The sequence below is a fragment of the Antennarius striatus genome, chromosome 6, assembly GCF_040054535.1.
Source record: "Antennarius striatus isolate MH-2024 chromosome 6, ASM4005453v1, whole genome shotgun sequence".
Lineage (NCBI taxonomy): Eukaryota > Metazoa > Chordata > Actinopteri > Lophiiformes > Antennariidae > Antennarius > Antennarius striatus.
The window spans coordinates 21,790,774-21,812,607 of record NC_090781.1 but is presented as its reverse complement, the minus strand read 5'-3'; the positions used below and the strand labels follow the sequence as shown (position 1 = coordinate 21,812,607).

At 41.4% G+C, this 21,834-nt stretch overlaps 3 protein-coding genes across 5 annotated transcripts; 2 read left to right on the top strand and 1 right to left on the bottom strand.

The window, feature by feature from the left end:
* Window positions 1-1,096: 1,096 nt before the first annotated feature.
* Window positions 1,097-10,107, top strand: vwa7 (von Willebrand factor A domain containing 7). 2 transcript variants are annotated; one of them, XM_068316738.1, is made up of 18 exons: window positions 1,097-1,398; window positions 2,184-2,469; window positions 2,593-2,826; window positions 3,141-3,237; window positions 4,279-4,413; window positions 4,500-4,695; window positions 4,772-4,941; window positions 5,087-5,199; window positions 5,296-5,412; window positions 5,789-5,998; window positions 6,231-6,360; window positions 6,455-6,607; window positions 6,734-6,826; window positions 6,909-7,192; window positions 7,274-7,410; window positions 7,491-7,650; window positions 7,756-8,262; window positions 9,970-10,107. In XM_068316738.1, exons 2-18 carry the CDS (start codon window positions 2,218-2,220, stop codon window positions 9,988-9,990), a joined length of 3,009 nt encoding a protein of 1,002 aa, XP_068172839.1. In that variant the 5' UTR covers window positions 1,097-1,398; window positions 2,184-2,217; the 3' UTR covers window positions 9,991-10,107. The 2 variants fall into 2 exon arrangements, with proteins under 2 accessions (XP_068172839.1, XP_068172838.1); XM_068316737.1 differs by lacking the exon at window positions 9,970-10,107 and having other exon boundaries at window positions 7,756-8,902.
* Window positions 10,078-14,637, top strand: LOC137596335 (sodium- and chloride-dependent GABA transporter 2-like). Its single transcript, XM_068316740.1, has 14 exons — window positions 10,078-10,287; window positions 10,367-10,501; window positions 10,870-11,010; window positions 11,136-11,223; window positions 11,309-11,441; window positions 11,517-11,651; window positions 11,730-11,833; window positions 11,919-12,043; window positions 12,892-13,004; window positions 13,076-13,213; window positions 13,325-13,427; window positions 13,527-13,627; window positions 13,748-13,918; window positions 14,103-14,637. Exons 1-14 carry the CDS (start codon window positions 10,128-10,130, stop codon window positions 14,193-14,195), a joined length of 1,740 nt encoding a protein of 579 aa, XP_068172841.1. The 5' UTR covers window positions 10,078-10,127; the 3' UTR covers window positions 14,196-14,637.
* A 67-nt stretch (window positions 14,638-14,704) lies between these two features.
* Window positions 14,705-21,236, bottom strand: si:ch211-132b12.7 (uncharacterized protein LOC564531 homolog). Of its 2 annotated transcripts, none has more exons than XM_068316741.1 (4): window positions 20,999-21,236; window positions 18,271-18,453; window positions 17,331-17,500; window positions 14,705-17,203 (listed from the first exon to the last, which is right to left on the bottom strand). In XM_068316741.1, the coding sequence occupies exons 2-4, from the start codon at window positions 18,443-18,445 to the stop codon at window positions 16,268-16,270; spliced, it is 1,281 nt and encodes a 426-aa protein (XP_068172842.1). In that variant the 5' UTR covers window positions 18,446-18,453; window positions 20,999-21,236; the 3' UTR covers window positions 14,705-16,267. The 2 variants fall into 2 exon arrangements, with proteins under 2 accessions (XP_068172842.1, XP_068172843.1); XM_068316742.1 differs by having other exon boundaries at window positions 21,123-21,221.
* Window positions 21,237-21,834: the final 598 nt, after the last annotated feature.

Below are 21,834 nucleotides of genomic sequence, written 5' to 3'. Positions count from 1 at the left end.
ATATATATATCTATATATCTATATATCTATATCTATATCTATATCTATATATATATATATATATAATTTTATTTTAATATAATTAAATATATTATTTTAATATATTCTGGCTTCTTTAAAGTTGCAAAAGTTTTGAGCCAGATGTTGGTACCCCTATCTGTCTGGATTGACTGCAGCCCCCCCTCAAACATCCTCACTTGTTGAATATCTGCTATCCCACAGAATTTGCACAAAAGTCACCCTTTGGACTTTCACATTTATTGTAATTATCAATGTTAAAAATGTTCCATAAATGCACATTTAACTTGTCACATGAAGAGGCACACCACATTCTGCACACTGTCCTTGTGTTAAACTGAATATGTGACTTCATCACCGTCTTCTTATTCTACAGTACGACAAATCACAACATGATTTCATCTGCATAGAATGCATAGAATTGCAACACAAACTAATTCTATGAGATTAAGTCTCCTTTTGATCTATTTCCACTCTTTGAATCCCTCATCAGACGAGCTCACACAAAAATCATGCACAGTTGAATTGTGGCTTGTGGTAGGCCGAGCGGTTGTGATGAAATATTGCAAACAGTGTTTGCAACAAAACCTCCCACTTCATTACTGCTCAGGTCTTTCCAGGACTCAATAATTTTATGTGGGCAATAAGAATTTATTCTATCTGATAGCTGATGGAACCAGACGGAGACAACAGAAGTCTAAAGCAGAAAATACCCCAATAATGCACCCTCTTCTTTTACGACCCTCAGTTCAACAAGCTGAAGTTCAACACCATCGCTCACATTGGCTACCAACTGATGCTTTGCATTTTTGCTGGAAATGTGGGTAACTAAGGAGAAGGGAAGGGGTTAAAGTTGCTTTTTCTTTCTTTCTTTTTTCAGTTTGTGAGGAAAAGCAAGAGTGATGGATGGAGGGCAGGGGGGGTTGGGGATGGCATTGGTTGGACACCCTGGTTGGTAATATATGCGGCCCTATTGTGGGGATTCAATGCACCATTCAATAATGGGGAATAAGGAGGGGTGCAAGCCTTTAGGGGAGCTGTCTTCAGCCTCATGGTACTGCCCTACTTGGTAAAAAACTCAACTCTCTCATTTGATGTTCTTCTTCCACCCAAATCAGCCGTTTGTTTGTTTTTTCTTGCAAAGGAGCTAACAGGAGAGAAGAAGGCAGAGACAGAAAAATGAGAAGATGGATCTTAAACAGAGGAATGCTGTGACACTGTGAACACTTGTTCCACTGCTGACATGTCATAGTGAAGGTCTACGTTGTCAAATGAGCGCACACAGGCAGTGATCTCCTCTGCATGTACAGGACTGCCATGTCTGTGCTAAAAGCAAAAGTTTCTGAACACAATCGGAAAAGTTGACTGCGATGAAGTGAGGTGAGAATGTTTTCATTTATGTGATCCAGTAATATAATAGCAAGTGCATGCACCAATATGTGCAATTAAATCTAAAATCTAAGAGTTTGCACACAGATGACATTATTGCACAGTGGAGAAAGGAGGAAATTTACTGTATACACGTTTAAAAATGTTAAAAACTAAAATAAGAATCACTTTGGCATTGTTCCTGCAGACTTACAGGTAGTTAAAGGAGGCATCATTGTGCTCTCCACTTTTGAGTCCATACCACCCACTTAAAACTGATCTGATGAATGGAAGCTGGCAGAGTGGAGGGAACAGTTAGTTCCCAGTGAGCCTTCATGCTTTGTTTCTGTCTCACCCCTGTGAAAGCGCAGACGATGAGAACAAAACCAAAGTATTGTATTTAAATGAAGATGACAAAAAACAATGGGAGCTTCTGTACAGACAAGTGAAGGCTGGAAAAAATAAGTGTTTGTGTGTGTGTGTGTGGGGGGGGGGGTGTTACAGGAATAGACACATGGATGACTGGCAAAAACTGACCCAATTAAGTCAAAACATGAGTTAAATGAGTTACCAGCAGGAAGTGGGTCAAGTCTTAGTGTCTCATCTCATCAAAGATCTCTGCATGACAAACTCATTCATCAAACCCTATTATTTGAAGTGTCCTCTTTGCCTCCTTGCAGTATTGTAGCATACATCTAAAACACAGACATGCACACACAAACACACACACACACACACACACACACACAATGAAAACAGCAAAATGCTGTAGAAACCTTCTTTTTTTCCCGATGCAGGTAGGATGTGATATCCTCATCACATCTCCATAAAATGACGTCACAGAACAGAGAGAGAATTTGGGATGCGAGTGGGAAGACATTGCACTGGATTGTTCTAGTTCATCTTCTCATTCTGCCTTTACCCTGCGAGGGTTTCCTCCCCAACTTTTGGTCTCGGGTTCTGACGCTGTCCTGGAACTCTCACACACACCAGCACATGACAGAGCAATCTATTGTCAATGTCACCCTGGAAACTCTGAAGACCATCAAAAAACATCATCATGGGAACCACGCAGAAGAACAGGTGAGATGGTTTCTGTGGTTGGGATATGTATTGTAAATGTTCACAGCTCGTTGTGATATTCAATCACAGAACTGTCTCTTTCCTATGATGGTAAAAAAAAAAATCCGCCTGCGTCCTTCCCAGACCAGACTGGGCCGCGGATTCTGGAGAGCTGTGGGAGAGGTGGTGAAATCAAATGCAGCCATGGACTTTCTGAGTTCTACCAGGTCCGACCCAGTGTACCACTTTGACTCAGAGCGGGTGGACGGCGCCATGGTGATGTTACGGCAGCTCTGGGGTCAGACCCTGCTGTCAGTGCAAGCAAAAGAATACCAAAGCGCCCGTCACAGCCTGGGACAACTATTTCACTCCCTGCAGGTAAACAAAGATGCTGTAAGGAGGATTTCTTTTTAACAATTACAGAGAGATGGGAAGAGAGGGGAGAGGAAACAGCAACAGAATGCCCCACCTGGATCATTAGAAACAAAACCGCCTACGTAAAACACAAAGTCGGAATTAGTTAAAGGCTCAGAAGACACTTTATTATATGATTTGTTATTATATTATTATATAAATATTATCAATTGTAAATTATAAGATGATGCTTAGTTTCAGTGGCTAAAATGCAAACAAGAAAATGGAATCCCTTATGCTGGAAATACCCAAAGTGAAACCCTCACTTTTAACCTTAGGACTTCTACAGCCACAGTAACTGGGTGGAGATGGGTCAGCGCTTCATTTACCTCCACCTGCTGCATCCAGATGAGCCATCCATCCCTGTGGCTAAAGGTAACACGACCTGCAGTGCACAACCACTGGCGTCAGCACGTTAAACCGAGAACCGAAAGGAAGGTGTGCTGGTGCAACAGTTTGCTGTTTTTAGTTCTGTTTTGGCCATAACATCTATTTGTCTTCATTTTGTTCTCTGTCCAAATTTTATTCTTTTTAGTTTTATTCTTCTTCTTAAGTTTATTCTTATGCTTATCTATCTATCTATCTATCTATCTATCTATCTATCTATCTATCTATCTATCTATCTATCTATCTATCTATCTATCTATCTATCTATCTATCTATCTATCTATCTATCTATCTATCTATCTATCTATCTATCTATCTATCTATCTATTTAACTATCTATCTATCTATCTATCTATCTATCTATCTATCTATCTATCTATCTATCTATCTATCTATCTATTTAACTATCTATCTATCTATCTATCTATCTATCTATCTATCTATCTATCTATCTATCTATCTATCTATCTATCTATCTATCTATCTATCTATCTATCTATCTATCTATCTATCTATCTATCTATCTATCTATCTATCTATCTATCTATCTATCTATCTATCTATCTATCATCATTATGTTTCTTTTGTAATGAGGCTTAGTGGAAAGGCAGGTTACTCACTAACATGAGGTGCCTTTTGGCGTCTGTGACTACACCATAAGGTTTTCCTGCCATAAAGCCTTTCTATTGAAAATGAAACTACATTTTGGTTTAGAAAAAAACAACGTGGTTTGGTTTCGGATAAAGATCAGTGAGGAGTGTACACTTTCACACGGAACAAATCTTGTTTGCAAACTCAAAATTTCCACCCTTATGAGGACTTTCTCACTATGTACAGTAAAACATTTCCTGTTGAAGTCCTTGCAAAAGCCTTGCATAATCAGCACACACCCATATCAAAAAGTAGTGAACTCTTTGAAGAAATAAAATCCATTCTCACACAAAATTCCATCAAAATGTATTGACAGCTTTTTGCAATACCTTGCAACACCCCCGCCCCCCTCCAAACCCCTTTTCTGTCTGTCTGCAGAAGACATTCCTACATGCATGGAGTGCTTCAGCCACACCTGTCGTGACAACCTGCTGCCACTAATGACGACTACAGAAAAGGACGCCAAACTGCTCACCACTGGCTACTTCAGCACTGTTCCTTCAAAACCTTCGGGTACGTCAGCAAAACTTCAGCCAACAGCAGCGGAAATACAAGAACGTTTTCCTGACTCTTTACTAAATATACAATTAATTCTTTAGGCAAATGTAGTCATGGAGGAATTCTGGACAGTAGTCGCTACGCAGGTGCCAAAGGGGGCATCAACAAGGACAGCACCTCACCTCTCTTCTCCCCTCACCATTACCTACACGTGGAAGCAGCCACTTTGGCGACCCAGGCCACCCTGAGTGTACTGAGAGATCTCAGAGACACTGTGGGCCACAAAAGTTTCCTCAGGTAATCTTTGGTTTGATTCCCCGAGGAGAAGCCTGTGGGTCGCCTAATTTTCATCCCAGCTGAAAATTTCCAACAGGCTCTTCAGCGTGAAGCAGGTCCCTGCTTTAGTGTTTGTCATGGACACCACAGGCAGCATGTTTGAGGAGATCACCGCCGCTCGCCTCCGGGCCCTCTCCATCATTCAGAACCGAGCCGGCGGCCCAGAGGAGCCCAGCACCTACCTGCTCGTGCCCTTTCATGACCCAGGTATTCACCAACATATAAGTGAAAACAGTGCTGCACAGAGCTAAACCCATTCTGACTTTTTGGACCTAATTTATTTTATGATGTTTAAATATCAGACACGTGTTGTAGCTCATTATCTGACATTCGTGCTCTCTTTAATCTGCAGAAGTGGGACCAGTGCATGAGACCGATGACCCAAACCAGTTTATGCAGCACATGGAGAACCTGATGGCACTGGGAGGAGGAGATGAACCAGAGATGTGTTTCTCTGCTATTCAAGTAACTGTACAGCCTGTTTCTACTGCGATAGAAGAGAAGGACATCAGACAATGAGCTCATCTTTGGAAGCTAACTTCCCATCTTGCTGTGTTTCAGCTGGCCCTCACTCACAGTCCGCCGTTGTCAGAGATCTTCGTTTTCACCGACGCTTCTCCTAAAGACGCCCATTTATTCGATGCTGTGAAGGCGCTCGCACTCGAGAAACAAAGCAAGGTGAGTTTTTACTTTAAATATAAATCCTCTGTAATGAAAGCAACATCATGTTGCTATGTATGTTCATATGCATCCCATCATAATATAATTCAAGCAGTTAGATGGATTCTAATACACTGAAATTTTTTTTTTTTAAAAAGCTGATGAAATTTTGTGTAGGGGTGGATCTTCGGCAAAGAACCCTAATGATTATATTTACAGTACATGAAAAAATGAATTTGAAACCAACATTATGGAAAATTGTATATTTTTGTTGAGGTGTCATAAATTATTGATGATAAACCAATAATTGAAAATGCAAGGAGAAAGTTTCTGGGGTGAAACTTTTCTTTCAATTCCGCCATAGCTGCTCTTATTGGGCTGGTTTTTCTTCCAGGTAACATTCCTTCTAACTGAAGACCCCAACTACACCACAGAGACCCCAACAAAGAGGAAGAGGAAAAGGAGGAAGGAACCTTTGTCCCCTGATCGTTTTGCTCTCTACTCATCCCTGTCCTCCCTGTCAGGAGGACTGACGATATTCACCACAAACTCTGACATCCACGCTGTCTCTACCATAGTGGAGGATAATATAGCCACTGATAAAGTACGGAATCAAGATGGTGATCAATTTTTTACAGTAATACTGTATTTTACTTTCAAGACCATATTTAACTGTATAAACTTGTTTGGCCACTTGGGGGCAGTATAGAATATCATCTGGCTCTGTTTTTGTTCTCGGGTTGAAAGAGAAAATGCTATCCATGATCCGGTTTTATTATTCAAATCAAAATATTTGCATTGATTGTTCAGGTGTTACTTTTTACCTTCGTCCCCAGGTGATGCTCCTCCATGTGGAAACCAAAGAGTTGATGTCCTCTCATTCTTTCAGAGTTGACGGTTCCATCAGGAATGTGACGCTACATGTCAGTGGCGACCTGATGGAGTGTACCCTCACCAGTCCATCAGGCAATAGTTGCTGGAAGCCTATTATAACCACTACTACTGTATATCCATGTGATAAAATGAGTTCATTTCTTCTTACTGTTCTTCTGTTTGTCAGGTCAAAGCCAGTCTCTGTTGACTGAACCTCGCCCGTTGGCAGATTTGGAGCGTTTCAAGGGTCTGTATCGCATCAGCCTTTTCTCTCCTACTCAACCAGGCCTGTGGAAACTCCAAGCCAAGAGTCACAGTCACCTCACGTTCAACATAATAGGTAAAAGAGAATATAAAAACAAGTAAGACTTTGTCAAAGTCCGCTGGCAAATATTAACCTTCACATGAGTTAAGATTTGTTTGACCTTGAACTAAGAAGGACTTGCCTTTTGATAAACACCCACAGGTGACAGCAATGTGGATTTCCTCTATTATTTTGCCATTATAACAAATGAGACACACCCAGGGCTGGCCAGAATGGAGGGTAGTCCAATAGCAGGTGAGACTTCATGTGTGTGTCAGTCTAATGATTATTTGTCTAGTATTTAGAAATAAATCTCAATCCTGGTTTAATGTCCCAGGCATCCCTGCCTTCCTGGTGCTGGCTGTGACGGGCCTGGCTCCAGATGAGAATGCATCTTTCAGTCATGCCACGCTAGTGGCAGCTGATGGTGAGAGTCTTCAGCAGGTCAAGTTGAACTCGTCTTCCTCTTCAGCATCCCAGTCTGTGATGGAGCTGGTGGGCAGGGTGGAGTTTGTTCCCAGAGTCCCCTTCTGTGTTCGACTAACAGGCCGAGACGGCATCGGAGACAAGCTGGAGAGGGTTTCCTCCGAGGTGGTTCAGCCCACTCATGTCCAAATACAGGTAATCCCAGCCAGATTCATACAACCACAATCTGCTAAGTGTGTTGTGCTTCTACTTCAAAGTTTGTGTCCATGTTTTCAGGTGTTGTCAGTCCCTCGCCTGGTGCCTGGTCACAGCACAATGGTGGACTTTGACATCCTGAACCACGGCCCGGCCCGACTCTTCACCCTTATGGCTGATGACGACTGTGGTTACCTTCAGAAGAGGGGACCTCACAGGTACAGGGTACACGAGAAAATGAGTGAGAACAGGAGGACTCACGTTAAATCACGTTCAACTTTGACTGTCTGTCCATCAGGTTCTATGTTGCAGAACAAGGATCTTTCCATGGTCAGGTGGACCTTCACGCTCCTGCTACAGCTCAGCCAGGACTGACTGTCACCCTTACTCTTAATGTGCACGACCTGGACTCCCCCGACTCAAATTATGCAGTGGCCTACTTGACCGTGGTTCCTCCGGTGAGCATGAAACTAATGGAATACCATCCATTGGAGTCTCTTTTCATTGGATGTATTTGATTGTATGATGTTTGATTCAAATGACTTTCCCATCGTCTCCTGTAGGATCCTGACATGTTCCCTCCATCCTGCTCCATTGCACGAGTACAGTCTTCCTGCATTTCCAGGTGCAATGAGTCCATCTGGAGTGTGTCCCTGGCTGTTACAGACAGGGGGCGCTCTGGTCTTGCTGCCCTCCAGTTACAGGAGGGTGAAGGTATTCTTACCTTATATGACAGCCCTCCACCTATGGAGGATGGCTTGACAAAGCTCCAGGCTGGTCCTGACCAGCACAGGACAACTGATGGAGGCCCCAGCCATGGTCATCAACAACACAAGGCCAGACTGGAGAATGGAGACCCCCCTTTGAATGTGTCTGAGTGGGTGCTGGACTCATCTCAGCCACTGTGGGTCAGGTACACTTCCAGCTGTTGTTCAGTTCAAGCAGAGCTGCTAGTGTGGGACACAGCAGGAAACATGAAGCGCTGCCATCTAACGTCCGGCCAGCAGAGGCTTCTAAGTGACAAGAGTGCAGAAACTAATGGCTCTGGAAGGATTGCCCACACAGCAGGGGTTTGTCTTCTCACTCTCTCGCTGTGGTCTTCTTTGCTTTAAGTCAATGTGATTGAAAATGTTTTGCAGGTCAAACAAATCTGGACTGCTTTCTGGATTCCAGCAGCTTGGACAAAGACATACAGAAAATATAATAAATACAGAGATTTTTTTAGTTTTATAGGACAAGCAGAATTTGTTTTTATTATAGTGCAAAAGATGTTGTTCTTAATTTCTGATTATGTGTTCATAACTGTAATTTCAAAGCTGGTGCACCAAATAAATAATGGATTACTTTTTTTTAACATTTGCATTTAATCTTCCCTATGTGATTATCTGATGCCACAGTAACACAATCTAATTGGAACTAAAGGAAATAATGCTGAGAACAAAGCGTTTTTCATGCATCAATAGCTTAATCTACTTAAAATAACAAAATAGGTGGATCTTGTTCTTACTTTATTGTATATCTGAACAATGAGAAAACTAACTACTGACATATGATATCAATAAAGATTGGAGTAACACACTGAAGGGACTTATTAACACGCCGCGGTGCGCCCATTGTCAGCTGGGATAGGCTCCAGCACAAATCGTGACCCGCAAGGCAGAAAAGCGTCTAAAGACAAGATGATTAAGGTCATGTCAATGAATGGATGGATGGATGGATTTTTTCCATTTAACCAGTAACAAAGTGACATTAGACAAATTTACCGGAACCATAAGACCCTGCCCTTCATTACGGCAGTTTGCAGGAAATGCTTTTAGCAGCAAAGTTTTGCTCATGATATTCGATTCCAGGTTAAAATGCTTGAAACCGAACAGAGCTCAGGTTAGCTCCTGTTAGCTGTCCTCAGGTTAACATTTAATATTTAATATCATCTTATTATGATCAGAGCAGACATTACCAAACGATGCATTCATATTTCTTTAACCTTGGCCTTTTAAACAAGATATTAGCTTCATACTGATGTTAAGCCAAAAGGCCAGGAATGGGTTGGTCCAAAATTTACCCAACATGTGGTTAAGAAACCAGACTTGTATCATTTTAGTTTAACTCCTACTTACATTCATTAATAATTGTCAGGTTTTTACATGTGTCAAGGTTCATTATCTAACATGTTCACCAGCACCACTGTGTCATCGTATCACAATCTCCAGTGAGCGTCATGACACTGCAAAATGTGACACGCACACAGGGGCGAAAAGAAGTGAAACATTGGGTGATATAGTTGACTGAATTTTTAAAAAATAAACAATTATTTTCCCGTCATTGTCTGCTTAGCCAATGCACAACATATGACTTTGTTAATACTCGAAAGTGGAAATGAATACATGTAAAAGAAGGACATGTTGTAACTTCATGTGACATATGACATAAGAACATGTTGAGAAATTAAACGAATGCCCTCCAGGTGTACTTCAGGATTTCCCATTACAAATGGTTGAACATCAATATTGTCATGATGTGACCTCTTTCAAATTTCGGCTGTTGGTGCAATGACCCACAAACCTAGTTTGGTGAGCATTGTTTTAAACCAGTTGTGAAACAGAATATGGAATGTCACGTTCACTTAAATTAACTTCATTTTGCTCCTTTGGCAGAAACAGAATGGTAGCATAAATAGAAGACTTTCTTTATAAATTCCCTGACCCATATTCCATCACCCCACCGAGTGTTAAATAAATTCCATTTTTGGAAAATCACTATGCACTTGTTTCTTGTAGGTGACATTTTCATCCTGGTGATCATTTCCAATTACAACTGATTAACCGCTGAGGCAGTTGCTCATTACCAGACCCCAGATCAGCAATGTGTATAAATTCAGAGCTGGATACATGGCAGCGCTGGCTGAGAGGACTGGCTTCAGACTGACCTTCTAAGCATGGTGTCTAAAAAATGCCTTAGATTAGACAAGGACACAAAGCTGGAGGAAAGAGGACATTGGGGCAGTAAGGTGGAGTTTCTTCTGGCTGTGGCAGGAAACGTTGTTGGCCTGGGAAATGTATGGAGGTTTCCTTACCTGTGCTACAAAAATGGAGGGGGTAAGCTACATGACGCTCACTACTTTCTACTCAAGAATCTATGCTACAGGTATGGATTATTGTTCACTTTGCAATTCAGGTGCATTCCTGGTGCCATATTTGGTATTTCTGATGACCAGCGGTGTACCTTTGTTTCTGTTGGAGTCGTTCATGGGCCAGTACACCCAGGAAGGCTGCATCACCTGCTGGAAGAAGCTGTGCCCTCTGGCAGAAGGTGGAAAGAAATCATGGAAACCTAATATTTAATTGTGATGATCTTATGAAGAGGAAGAACATGAAGTGTCAGTAGAACATAAGCTTTGTTGACAGCATTACAGTGACGATTCAAAGCATGATTAAATTGACTTTTTGGATTATAATATACAAGTTTGCTTTCCAGACGCCTTGAGAACTAGAAATTTAATAGTTTGTTAGGTTATCTAAAATGTAGCAAATTAAATAATCTTTTAATTTATTATATCTTTAGGGACATTTAAGGTCTCAGGGTGAAAAAGCTGGGGGGTTTTTTTGAACAGTTAGATTTATGGACAACATAATGGTTACATTTGTCAATAAGACAAAAAAGCGTGTTTTGCTCCACAGGTATCGGCTATGGTGGGCAGGTGATTTTGTTCTACGGCTGTATGACATACGTAATTATTGAGGCGTGGTGTCTGCTGTACATCACGTTCTCCTTCAGCCCCACTCTGCCGTGGACCACCTGCAACAACGAGTGGAATACTGGTAAAATAAAACTGTGTCCATCCAAAAATGAAGCATTGGCTCCTCCCTGACTGATGACAAAACTGAATAGCAATTTATAATATACAAGATTTATTCTTATTGTTTAATTCTTACTTTTACTTCAGACAAGTGTTTTGATGCTTCAATGCAAAATGAAAGCTCTGCAAGGACCAACTGGACAAACACAACTTCTCCTTCCATAGAATTTTGGGAGTATGTTTATGTGGATTTTTAAAAAGCCAGAATGAGTCCAAATAAGTACAGATTTATTACTATTACACATCCTTTTTCCTTCTAGACGACGAGTGCTGGCAATCTCTGGGGGCATTGAGGAGCTTGGCAGCATCAGGTGGGAGGTGATGTTGTGCCTAATTGTAGTGTGGGTCATTTGCTACTTCTGTATCTGGAAAGGGGTGAAGTCTACAGGAAAGGTATTTACATAAGTCTGAAAACTATGGCAAATTTCTATGTTTTCAAATGGCTGAAAGGTGTTGGTTATTTCCCAGGCGGTGTATTTCACTGCTACCTTCCCCTACGTGATGCTGTTTGCTATTCTGGTCCGTGGACTCTCTCTCCCTGGGTCTCGGGAAGGAGTGGTATTTTATCTTCTACCTGATCCTTCAAGACTTTCAGATCCTCAGGTAGGAGAACCATCACCTGTTGTGTTGGTGTAGCATTCAGCCAGACAAAGATATTCACTCTTGTTTTGTTTTAAAAAGGTTTGGATGGAGGCCGGTACTCAGATCTTGTACTCATACAGTTTGGGTGTCGGCTCCTTAATTGTTCTTAGCAGCTACAACAGCCCCAGCAACAACTGCTATTAGTAAGTACTTATAGCCTGACAGAAACTTCATGAATGATTGCTGTGAATTCAGAAATTATATTTGTTTTTTGTTTTTTTTTCGTAGCGACAGTCTGTGGCTATGTTTCCTGAATGGTTGCACCAGTTTTGTGGCTGGATTTGCTGTCTTCTCAGTGCTGGGATTCATGGCTCATGAGCAGGGCGTTCCCATTGCAGATGTGGCCGAGTCGGGTAATCAAGACATGCTTTCAGGGAAAAAAAAAAAAGAAAGTTTATATTTTCATGCTAAAAGACAAACAAAAAGGGATTCAAAATGGCGTCACTTTTTGTCCAGTTTAAGAAAACCTTTCTCGATATCACCATCGGCTGCGCGTCTACACAAAGGCCAAAACAGTATTTGTTCTGATGGGGTGACATCACCAGGCCCTTATGTGTGTCCTGTCTCTAGAGAACAATGACATTACAGCTCTAGAATAATTTTTTTAAACATTTTTTTAAAATTTTGGGGTCAGTTCAAAGAGCGAGCATGATAGCATGAACATCCCCCACAGACTCAGCACCAACTCCAGGCAGCTGACTGAAAAGTGGGTCGACTTCTCACTGGATGACATCGTCAGGAGGTTGTAATCTCCCAGTGCAAAGTCACTCATGATACATGTCAGAGAGGATTTTATAAAAATTCACACCTCCAACACTACAGGTGAGGCTAGCTAGTCCATAGCCATGCTGGAAAAGCAACTAATCTGAATAGCAATAGAGTATAAACCTCTACATCTACCATTTATAAAACAGTTCAATGTTACAACAGTTTGACTGTGATTGTAGTATTGTTGGGGCTGTGGAGACGATCATGAGCTGCTTCCCCTCCAGAACCATTAAACAAATATAAAGGATTCAAAAATTTCACCAAAAAAGAAATTCATCTGCAATTGAAATATTTTAGATATTGCCCCACCAAAAATCTTCATCCGACTCTGACACAGCGGTGAGATGCTGGCATAGTTTTTGGTGCATAATTGTCTTGACAACAAGTCGATTGCAGACGGAGGTGAGTCACGCATCTCTCTGATGTTTCCCAGGTCCAGGTTTGGCATTCATTGCGTACCCCAAGGCTGTAGCCCTGATGCCTCTGCCCCAACTGTGGGCCATCTGTTTCTTTGTCATGTTCATTCTCCTGGGTGTGGACACACAAGTAAGATCTAATTATTCTAAAGATGGAATTTCTCATTAGGAAACACACTCATTCTGTTTTTCTCTGTTCAGTTTGTTGCCATGGAAGTAGTGATAACAACCATCATAGATCTTTTCCCCAATGAAATGCGTAAGGCAGGCCGTCGGGAACGTTTGCTGCTTTGCTTCTGCATCTTGTGCTTCTTCTGTCAACTCATCATGATCACTGAGGTGAATATTGGAGTTGTGTGTAAATGTGTTGACCTTATGGCCCTATTGTGACAGTGTACTGTATATTATACAGGAAACAACATCACGTCAAGTGTCTGCTTTTTTCTTCAGGGAGGGATGTATGTGTTCCAGCTGTTTGACTACTATGCTACTTATGGAGCCTGCATCCTCTTTCTGGTTGTGTTTGAATCGTTGGCACTGGGATGGTCATTTGGTAGGTACTTTAATACAGGTATAATTTATCTATACAGATCATAAACCTCTCACCGGATCAGGTTTTAATATCATTTATCCTATTTCATCTCTTTTTAAGGGCCTGATCGGGTCTATGAAATTATGTACGACATGACAGGCGTGCGCATGAACCCGATATTTAAAATCTGTTGGCGTTACGTTACCCCCCTGGTGTCACTGGTGAGACTGGTTTTTCATACATTTCCATGTCTTCCCACATTTGTGTCACATTTACATTTTTTTTTTTTTGTGTGAAAACGTTTTAAATGTATTTAATCTCTTTTCTTATTTTATTCCTAGGTCTCTTTGGTATGTTCTTTAGTTTGGTACAAGCCTCTGACCTATAATCGCACATATGTATACCCAGACTGGGCATACATGCTAGGATGGGGACTGTCTCTCTCCTCCATGCTGCTCGTACCAGGATGGGCTCTGTATAAACTAGTAACCACGCCTGGAACTCTACGTCAGGTGGGACACCTGTGTGACCGATAGTAATGATTCAAGAGAGGAAATGAGACAAGATGAGCTGTCATTTTTCTTGTGTTAATCAAATAATGATTGGACTGATGTTTTTATAAGGGTAAAAGGTACAGGTACAACTACATACAAGTATGACAAAAAAAATAAGGTTTGGCTCTCTTAATCCTTTCAGCGCCTCCATCTCCTGTGTCAACCTGACCCTGCGTACTGTCTGACCCCAATGAAGGAAGTGGAACTGCAGCAAATCTCTGTGAAGGATCACTAGTCTGTTACAAATTGATGGGAAAAATTAACTTAATCCATCACTTTGTCAGCTGTTATGTGTCTAACAAGCAACATTTAGCATCGCTCGGGGCTTTTGCTTTCTCTGCTTCTTGTCTTCAGTCTACTTTTCAAAGTTCAAAACACTTTGCTGATTCCTTTTAGTCATATTTTGCTGATTGTGGACACACACACACACACACACACACACACACAAAAGAATTAGAAGGACGTTACTTCTTTAACATCGATTACAACTATTATTTCATTGTTTCACACTTTGATCAAAAAACTGGGTAAACAATTTTTTTGTTTTTCATCAGACAATGAAACCCCTAGTTGCCTCTCTCACAAGTGTGTCATAACCCTGGCAACTCTTCAGTTTCCATGGTACCAGGATTACATAACGGTGATGTAAACTCATTGTTAAACTAGAATTACCTCATAGCTGTATTTTGTCACCTCAAAATTATTTTTTTGGATATATAATACAACCATCAGTGTGCACAAGTCCATTGTTGATGTATTGCTTTATTTAAATACATTAAATCATGACAAATACATTTTATAAAGCACTTTAAATTTCAGAAATACATGAAATGCTGGCAGTCTTTCATAGGCACAAATACATAATGAATAAAACCACATGCATATAACCGTTTCGTCATCAGACCCGAAACACTGTCGATTTCTCTCAAGCTCACAAAGAAACCTGCTCTCCATCTTTGAACCCTTTAACCCGTGTAAAACAGAACATTACACCAGTTTAGGGGCTTGGTGCAAATTTAAGATTATGAAAAAAAGTGAAAGCTGACGAGGAAACAGCAGATGCTGTGTTGAATCAACTGTAATTGCTGTATTAGTAGGGAGTGTGACAACCCATGATAATGAACCCTGTTGGTGAAAAAAACATCAGGTGAAAAAGACCTTGGTAGGTCTCCAAGACTGTACTCGTCAAATTTTCTTTTCAGAAACAAAGACAAGTTTTGATTCTAGCATCATTTTTGATGGTCTTCAGCTCCATCCATCTCTTTGAGGGCAGCAATCTGGTTTACTGCCGGTTGGATTTCTGGGTCTCTCTTAAGCCGATTATCCTTAATGTTTACCTGATGGACGGATTTATTCGTCTTTCACCTGAAACAAGTTGGTCCAACAGTCATTTTCCCACTGCATCAGGAAGAAAATGCTTTATTTTCACATAATCCTTTAAGTAGCTCATAGGAAGAGGCCTTTTAACTCAGCTGTATGGTTCAAGTCTGCAGGACGGACATCAGATGGAGCCTCAGGATTAAATTGCCCTTTAGTGTATGAATTAGCCATCAGATTAGATATGAAAATGAATGGTAGACAGGTGGAAACAAAACATGCAGTGCAACATGTACATTAAGGCCCAATCCCAATTCCCACTATGCCCTACCCTTGTTCGTTTGGTGCAGTCCCATGTAGGGCAGGCTGTTCCACTTCTTCCGGGGATGGAGGTAACCCTCCAGATAACCCATCAAACAACACAGAAGATCATACATATTTTTGTATGTAGCTTTCCCTGATTCTTTTGTTTCATCCTGTCACTGAGGTCAGATTTGTCATTGGTTAACGGCAGCAGCACCAAGTGTGTACAGAACTAGAATACGTTCATGTTTTCAAAGGATGCCTGAATAAACCAAACATCTAAACTGAGATGTAATCCACCAGAAAAGAAATTCACGTGCCAATGTAGAAATGTCAATTAGACAATTATCTTTATCACAATGTTACTTATCTACTGATGACACAAGTTACAACCCATTTCCTAGATAAACATTTTCATCCGCTACCCATCGTACCGCTGTTTTAAGGGGCAAGTCAAAATCTAGGAGTAATGGGGAAAAAGTGTCAGATTTAAAAAGGAACAATTGGGATTGGGCCAAAGCACAAAATAATTTGATTTCCATCGACCAGCAGAGAGAAACCAATGAAAAATGGTTCCAATAATCAGGATGAACCATTAAATTATACATAATATGAAAAGTTGAACATCTGGTTCTTTACTGGGCAGCCCTGAGTACTAGCTCTCCACTAAAGGCACTGCAGATTGTGCTAACCAGTAGAACTATCAGGAGGCATGAAGGTGACTTTGTCTGAAGATTCACAGCCTTGATCCCTGCCTGGTACTGAGTGAGACTGCGACACCTCTGATTTATCAGTAGCTGGTGATCCATTGGTGTCGTCAACAGAACTATTCTTTGTTTGACTGGCGGAATCCACGCAATACAACATCTGTAAATTCTGAAGGTTGGGGTAGCTGCCAGATTCTGCCATGGATCGATGTAGATGTTCCCAGGCGTTGACATCGCTGGCGGCCCGACACAGCAGTTCCGTGTGCTGGCGGAGTTGGGCAATGTCTCGCTCAGTGGCGTTGCTTTGGCGCAGAAGCTCTTTTGTGCGAAGCGTAATGTCCATCAGCCCCGACTGTCTCAGGATTTCTGCAGTGTTGAGGAAACGGCGGTGGCGGGCACTTGTGGTGCCGTTTCGGTGAAGTCCTCTGGTTAAGAGGAAGGGGGAGGTGGCACACGGACTGGATCTGGACGAGACCTGGCTGGAGGAGACTGTAGTTGGACTGGAGGAGGCCGGACTAACTCTGGCTGAAGAGGACATTGGTGTCGAGACATCTAATTTGGGCTGTTTATGCAGGTGCTGCTCAGGTAGACTACTTGTCACAGCTGTGCTATCGCTCTTGTGTTCTGTGCACACCCGCTTGCTGAGATTCTGGATTTTATCATTGAGTGTAGGTTCATCAGGTGGTTTCTTGCTGGGGTGGGGAGCAATACGGGGGTAGGACTTGAGAATTGGAAGGTAGGCGCCTGTAGCCACCTTCCCTGTGGTGCTGCACTTCCGGGATGTAGGCTTGTGGAGCTGAAGATTGGTCAGGAACAAGTTAGGCTGCTGTAAAAGGATCACATGGGCAGCACCAGAACTACTGGTGCCCCTGTTAATACTTCTTCGGGGTAGCTGGCGTTTCTTTTGGATGTCCGGCTGGTAGGACAGGGAAGAATAGGGCGTATTTAAAAAACGACTTGTGATAGAGGTGTAGAAACAAATGTAATCCATAATAAGATAACAGATATTTTATTCTCTTCTAAAAAGTTAACGCCTATCCTACCTGTTTCAGCGCCATCTTATCGATGATGCCAATGGACGATGGCGGATTCACAGCATTCTCTTGCCTGTGCTCTTTGGTTTGGCATGGTTGTGAAGGTTCTGGATGCTCACTAGCTCTGGTTTGACTTTTGTTGCGGTCCTCTGCATCGGTCTGCTGCCAGTCTGAGACATCTACAGACAGACCGCAACAAAAATTAGATTTAAAAAAAAAAGACTACCGGTATTTAAAATCCTGATGCTTATATTGCTTGACAAATTAAGCAGAATATATTCAGGCATTATGAGAGAATTAGGTGAACTCTGAACCCCCTCTTTCTTTACGTGTACTGACTGTGTTATGTTGCAAATCCGATTGACGCTTTCTGATCCGAGTGTGGATAAAGCACGGGTGTGACAGAGAAACATTTTGACTTCTCACTATACGGAGACGGACACGGTTCACCTCCTTGACCTCCTTCAGATGCCATCTCACTCCCTCTTCCTCCTATAGCAATACATTACAGGATGAAAGTCATCTTAGGGGAGGAGCAAAGTTACCTTCACCGATGATATCGGTTGTGGGAAGCGCCCTTCAAGCCCCGTGACGGGTGGGACAGGCACTGCAGCATTTTTCTAGATGAAAACATTATCAACAGCCTGATTCAAAATGCAGACATCTAAGTTATATTCTGATGTCACGGCTTATCACTTCGCTTTTCAATGAGGGAGGAGGTCATGTCTGTTATTTGTTATTCCTGTCAATAAGTACGGTAATGACATGTGTACTGACATGTTGGTGTTATAAACTGTCATCTTTTTTCTAATCCAAGAAAACCCCCCACCCATTTTTAACAACAGCTTGGCTGCTTTGCAAATTAAAGTCAACATAGAAGTGAAAGCAAATAGAGAATACAAGTAATGAAAAGTCTGTCTCTGGTTGCTTTTTGGACACTTTTACTCACCTGAGTAGCCTGAGTCTTTTTCCGAACTGTGGCAAGAGCCCTGTCCACTGGAGTCTGCCGTGTTCTCAGTATTTCTTATTGCTAGTAGGGTGGTATTGTTGCTCTTATCTTTAGCATTCTTGCTGGAGGAAGCACAAAGACCAAGTTTGCCCAAGCAAGGCTGATCCTTCGGCATAGTGGCCCCTAATGACAATAAATGGGATTTAGATGCTACGGACTGCAAATATTGGGAATAATCTCAAAACATGCTTTTAGATTAAAGACGATAGAACCTCCCAAAAATTTTCATGGAAATCTATCAAACGGTTTGTGTGTAATCCTGCAGAGAATTGAACAAGCTGTCACACGCAGGCGAAAACAGAAATTAATAGACAAATAATTTGATTCCATTAATATTGTATTTATTAAAGCCCACCACTGTTTTTGTACATGTGTGTATATGCGTGTAACCACAGGCAACTTCTGGAATGCAAGAGTAATGTGTTGAGTCAACACAGACATCAAACCCATAACATGATTGTTTAATAAAACGCTGTAATTTGAGCCAAACATGGAGCACAGAATCGCTTTGTGTTCATGTAACACAAATCCTTTCCTTCCTGCACAGATTACCGGTTATGTGTAACATGTAAAAAAGACTGTTGCCAAATGATGCATACAGGTCAGTACCTTCAATTTGACCTTGCTTTGAGCCAAGAGATTAGCGGATTTTAACAGTTTGTTATTTCACATGGGAGACCTATTTATCAGTTGACCCTGAATGATAAGATACTTCTCGACATTCTGTACAACATGAAACATCCTGAAGTATTTTTCACATTTGTGAGCATTTGACCAGTGCTTTGGATTTTAATTTTCGGAAGCAATTTCAAAAACATTCTGATGTGCATCAGTCAGGCATATCTGAAACAGTCAAAACACCTTTAACTAACAGATCCCAGCGGACAACTGGCTTGTAAAATAACTCTTTTGGAACGGTACAAAAAAATGCGGGGGGGATGACAAATAAAAGTATGCAACAGTTGGGACTTCATAATCGGGGTCATGCTTTTGGTATGTTGGAGGCATAGCAGTTCATCCAGACGAGATGCCGTCTTGTAAGCAGATGAATGCTCGCCATTCCACAGCGCTGTGTCTATCTGGCGTTGTATCACCAGAGGAACAGACAGATCCACCATATCCACCCATCATAGCCTGTGCATGTCAAAACAAGTTGTCAGCCCCCTTTCACAGTTTGTTCAGGGCAGGAATTCCAAGAGATACACATTAACAGTAAAAATGCACAGCAGGTGGTCAACACTGCTCCAAGAGCAGATCTGTATAAATGCACAAGCCAACAATGTGTTAGGGTCACCAAAAACAAAAAAACTTCCTCTTCAGCCATTTCTCCGCCTTACAGGTCATGGGATACCCTGGCCCCTATCCCAGCTGGCTACAGGCAAGAGGTGGGGTACATCCTGGACACGTCGCCAGCGAATCACGGGGCCTTCAACAAACATTATGTGACCATTTTTTGTTGTATCTTGTGAATATTCACTGCCCTCTTATACCATAATAAAACGGTCAAAGGATGGATGGAAAAAGCAGTCAGGCTAGGCTTCTTCACTACATCTCGCTTCAAAGCGGTGATGTATTGTAATTGTCAGCGTTTGTATGTTCGTCCATTAGTCCACCAAATATCTTCGCAACTGTTGCAGATAGAAAAATGACACAAAAAGCACATTACTCGGGCAACAAAGGGGATGAAAATTAGATGACAACCTTGAGAAAACTAGGTCAAGGTCAAATTTTAACTTTTGTATATTCAGGAACTGGATAAGATAGAAGATCTACTGCTTTGATCTATGATCTGATCTATGATCTTTAACCAACGCAAGTAGGTCAAGGTAAAATTTTGAATTCAGGGTTTCGCAGGATGTTGCAGTCTCTAACTGCATTGGTTCTTGTTATCAATTATTTTTGTAAACAGATGAAGTCTAAATAACCCTGAAGTTCAAATTTTTTAAAAAGCAAAACTTGAGAAATGACTTGAATTGCGCTCATTTATGTCATCAACTTAGTTAATGTAGGAACAAAATAAGGATTTATATTTTCAAACCCAAAAACAACCCTAGCAAATAGACACAGGGATGCATCTTTAAATCTCCTGGGGGAGGCTGGGGTTCAGCTCAGGCAACACATGTCGCTCTCCTCCCCCGATTATGTAACTTTAAATCCAACCCTCAGACTTCCTCCCACTGTCCCTTAACGCACCCGAAACTACATCACGCAACCAAAGTGGTCAAATTGTATAAAACTGATGAACATAAACACGACCAGTAAAAAAATAAAGTTTTTTTAATAGAATATTTAGAAATATCACGTATTTTTCCACAGGCAATCGGCAGTGTCTGAAGTGGGGGAAAAACAGCCTCAAATGTAAAACAGACTTTATAACATTCGGGGTCGGCCACTTCCGCCCTCGCGCTCGGCTTCAGTTCACACAACAACGCTAAATTAACCATATTTAAACTATTACATTCATTTTCCTCTCATAAAAACAAACCCTGTGACTCAGGGCTACAGATAAAACGGTCTAGGGTAGTCAGGACGACGGGCAACATATCCGGTTTGTTCCAAACTAAAGTGCACATGTTGATAAATGTGACATTTTGTAACCTGCGTTAAATAATTCGCTCACATTCAGTAAAATTCAATCATCTTCCTTTTTTTCTTGCGCAGTATTTACCTTAACGATTTTCCGAGAGAGGCCACTTTGACGCTTTTGTGTCGAAATCCTGATGACTTCTAATAAACAATACCGTGAAGTAACTCGCTTGATGCCTCGTTTTATGTAACGAAAACAAACTTACAACGAAAAGGAGACAAAATCCTTCATGTAGGAACAAGGCAGGCAAATTGTAGGCCACCCATGACACCATTCAACACGGGTCGACCGATATGAGCGTTACCTTAAATGAACCCACGGCCGCCTGTTGGCGAGACAAAGAAATGAGATCCGTCCGCCACCTTAACCTTGATTGGTCAATCGGATAATGACGTCAGCCAATCAGAAATAGTTCCACGTTCACCAAGGAACTTGTGACAAAAAGTAATATAGATCTCTTAAATAATTTTTAATTGGTGAAGTCATTTTTATAGAAAAATATTTCCCCGATAAGGATAACTAATCATCTTAATCCAAGAAGCAGAATTATAGTCATCAGTCATGTTTACTTTTAACCCACAATTTAGATGACCGCGGATTCGCCCACATTTTGCCTTGAATAATCTGCTGCCTGCAAGGAGTGAAAGGTTGCATGGATGTTGTAGTACTTCTCGATTGTCATAAAAATATGGTATACAGTAAAAGAAAGAATCATCGTATTATGGCATATCTGACCCCTAAAAAAATGGCAGAATAAATGCATCAGAAGCAAAATTATTAAGCCCCCCCAAATGTTAAGTTTGATTGAAAGTGCACTTTTTCATCAACTGTTTGCAGTAACCAAAATGTAAGTTTTATTCCCACATCCAACACAAAATAATACTTTCCCAGTCTCATAATTTTTCAACCCCTCTTGA

Bases quoted from the DNA above. Each gene is read 5' to 3' on its own strand.
- vwa7 (XM_068316737.1), top strand. From the start codon at position 2,218: ATGACGTCACAGAACAGAGAGAGAATTTGGGATGCGAGTGGGAAGACA. The intron at 5,999-6,230 runs GTACGGAATCAA...CTTCGTCCCCAG, and splicing joins ATAATATAGCCACTGATAAA to GTGATGCTCCTCCATGTGGA. The intron at 6,827-6,908 runs GTGAGACTTCAT...TTAATGTCCCAG, and splicing joins GGAGGGTAGTCCAATAGCAG to GCATCCCTGCCTTCCTGGTG.
- si:ch211-132b12.7 (XM_068316741.1), bottom strand. From the start codon at position 18,445: ATGCCGAAGGATCAGCCTTGCTTGGGCAAACTTGGTCTTTGTGCTTCC. The intron at 17,501-18,270 runs GTGAGTAAAAGT...GTCTGTCTGTAG, and splicing joins AAAAGACTCAGGCTACTCAG to ATGTCTCAGACTGGCAGCAG. The intron at 17,204-17,330 runs GTAGGATAGGCG...CTGTCCTACCAG, and splicing joins ATAAGATGGCGCTGAAACAG to CCGGACATCCAAAAGAAACG.
- LOC137596335 (XM_068316740.1), top strand. From the start codon at position 10,128: ATGGTGTCTAAAAAATGCCTTAGATTAGACAAGGACACAAAGCTGGAG. The intron at 10,502-10,869 runs GTGGAAAGAAAT...TTTGCTCCACAG, and splicing joins GCTGTGCCCTCTGGCAGAAG to GTATCGGCTATGGTGGGCAG. The intron at 13,005-13,075 runs GTAAGATCTAAT...TTCTCTGTTCAG, and splicing joins TCCTGGGTGTGGACACACAA to TTTGTTGCCATGGAAGTAGT.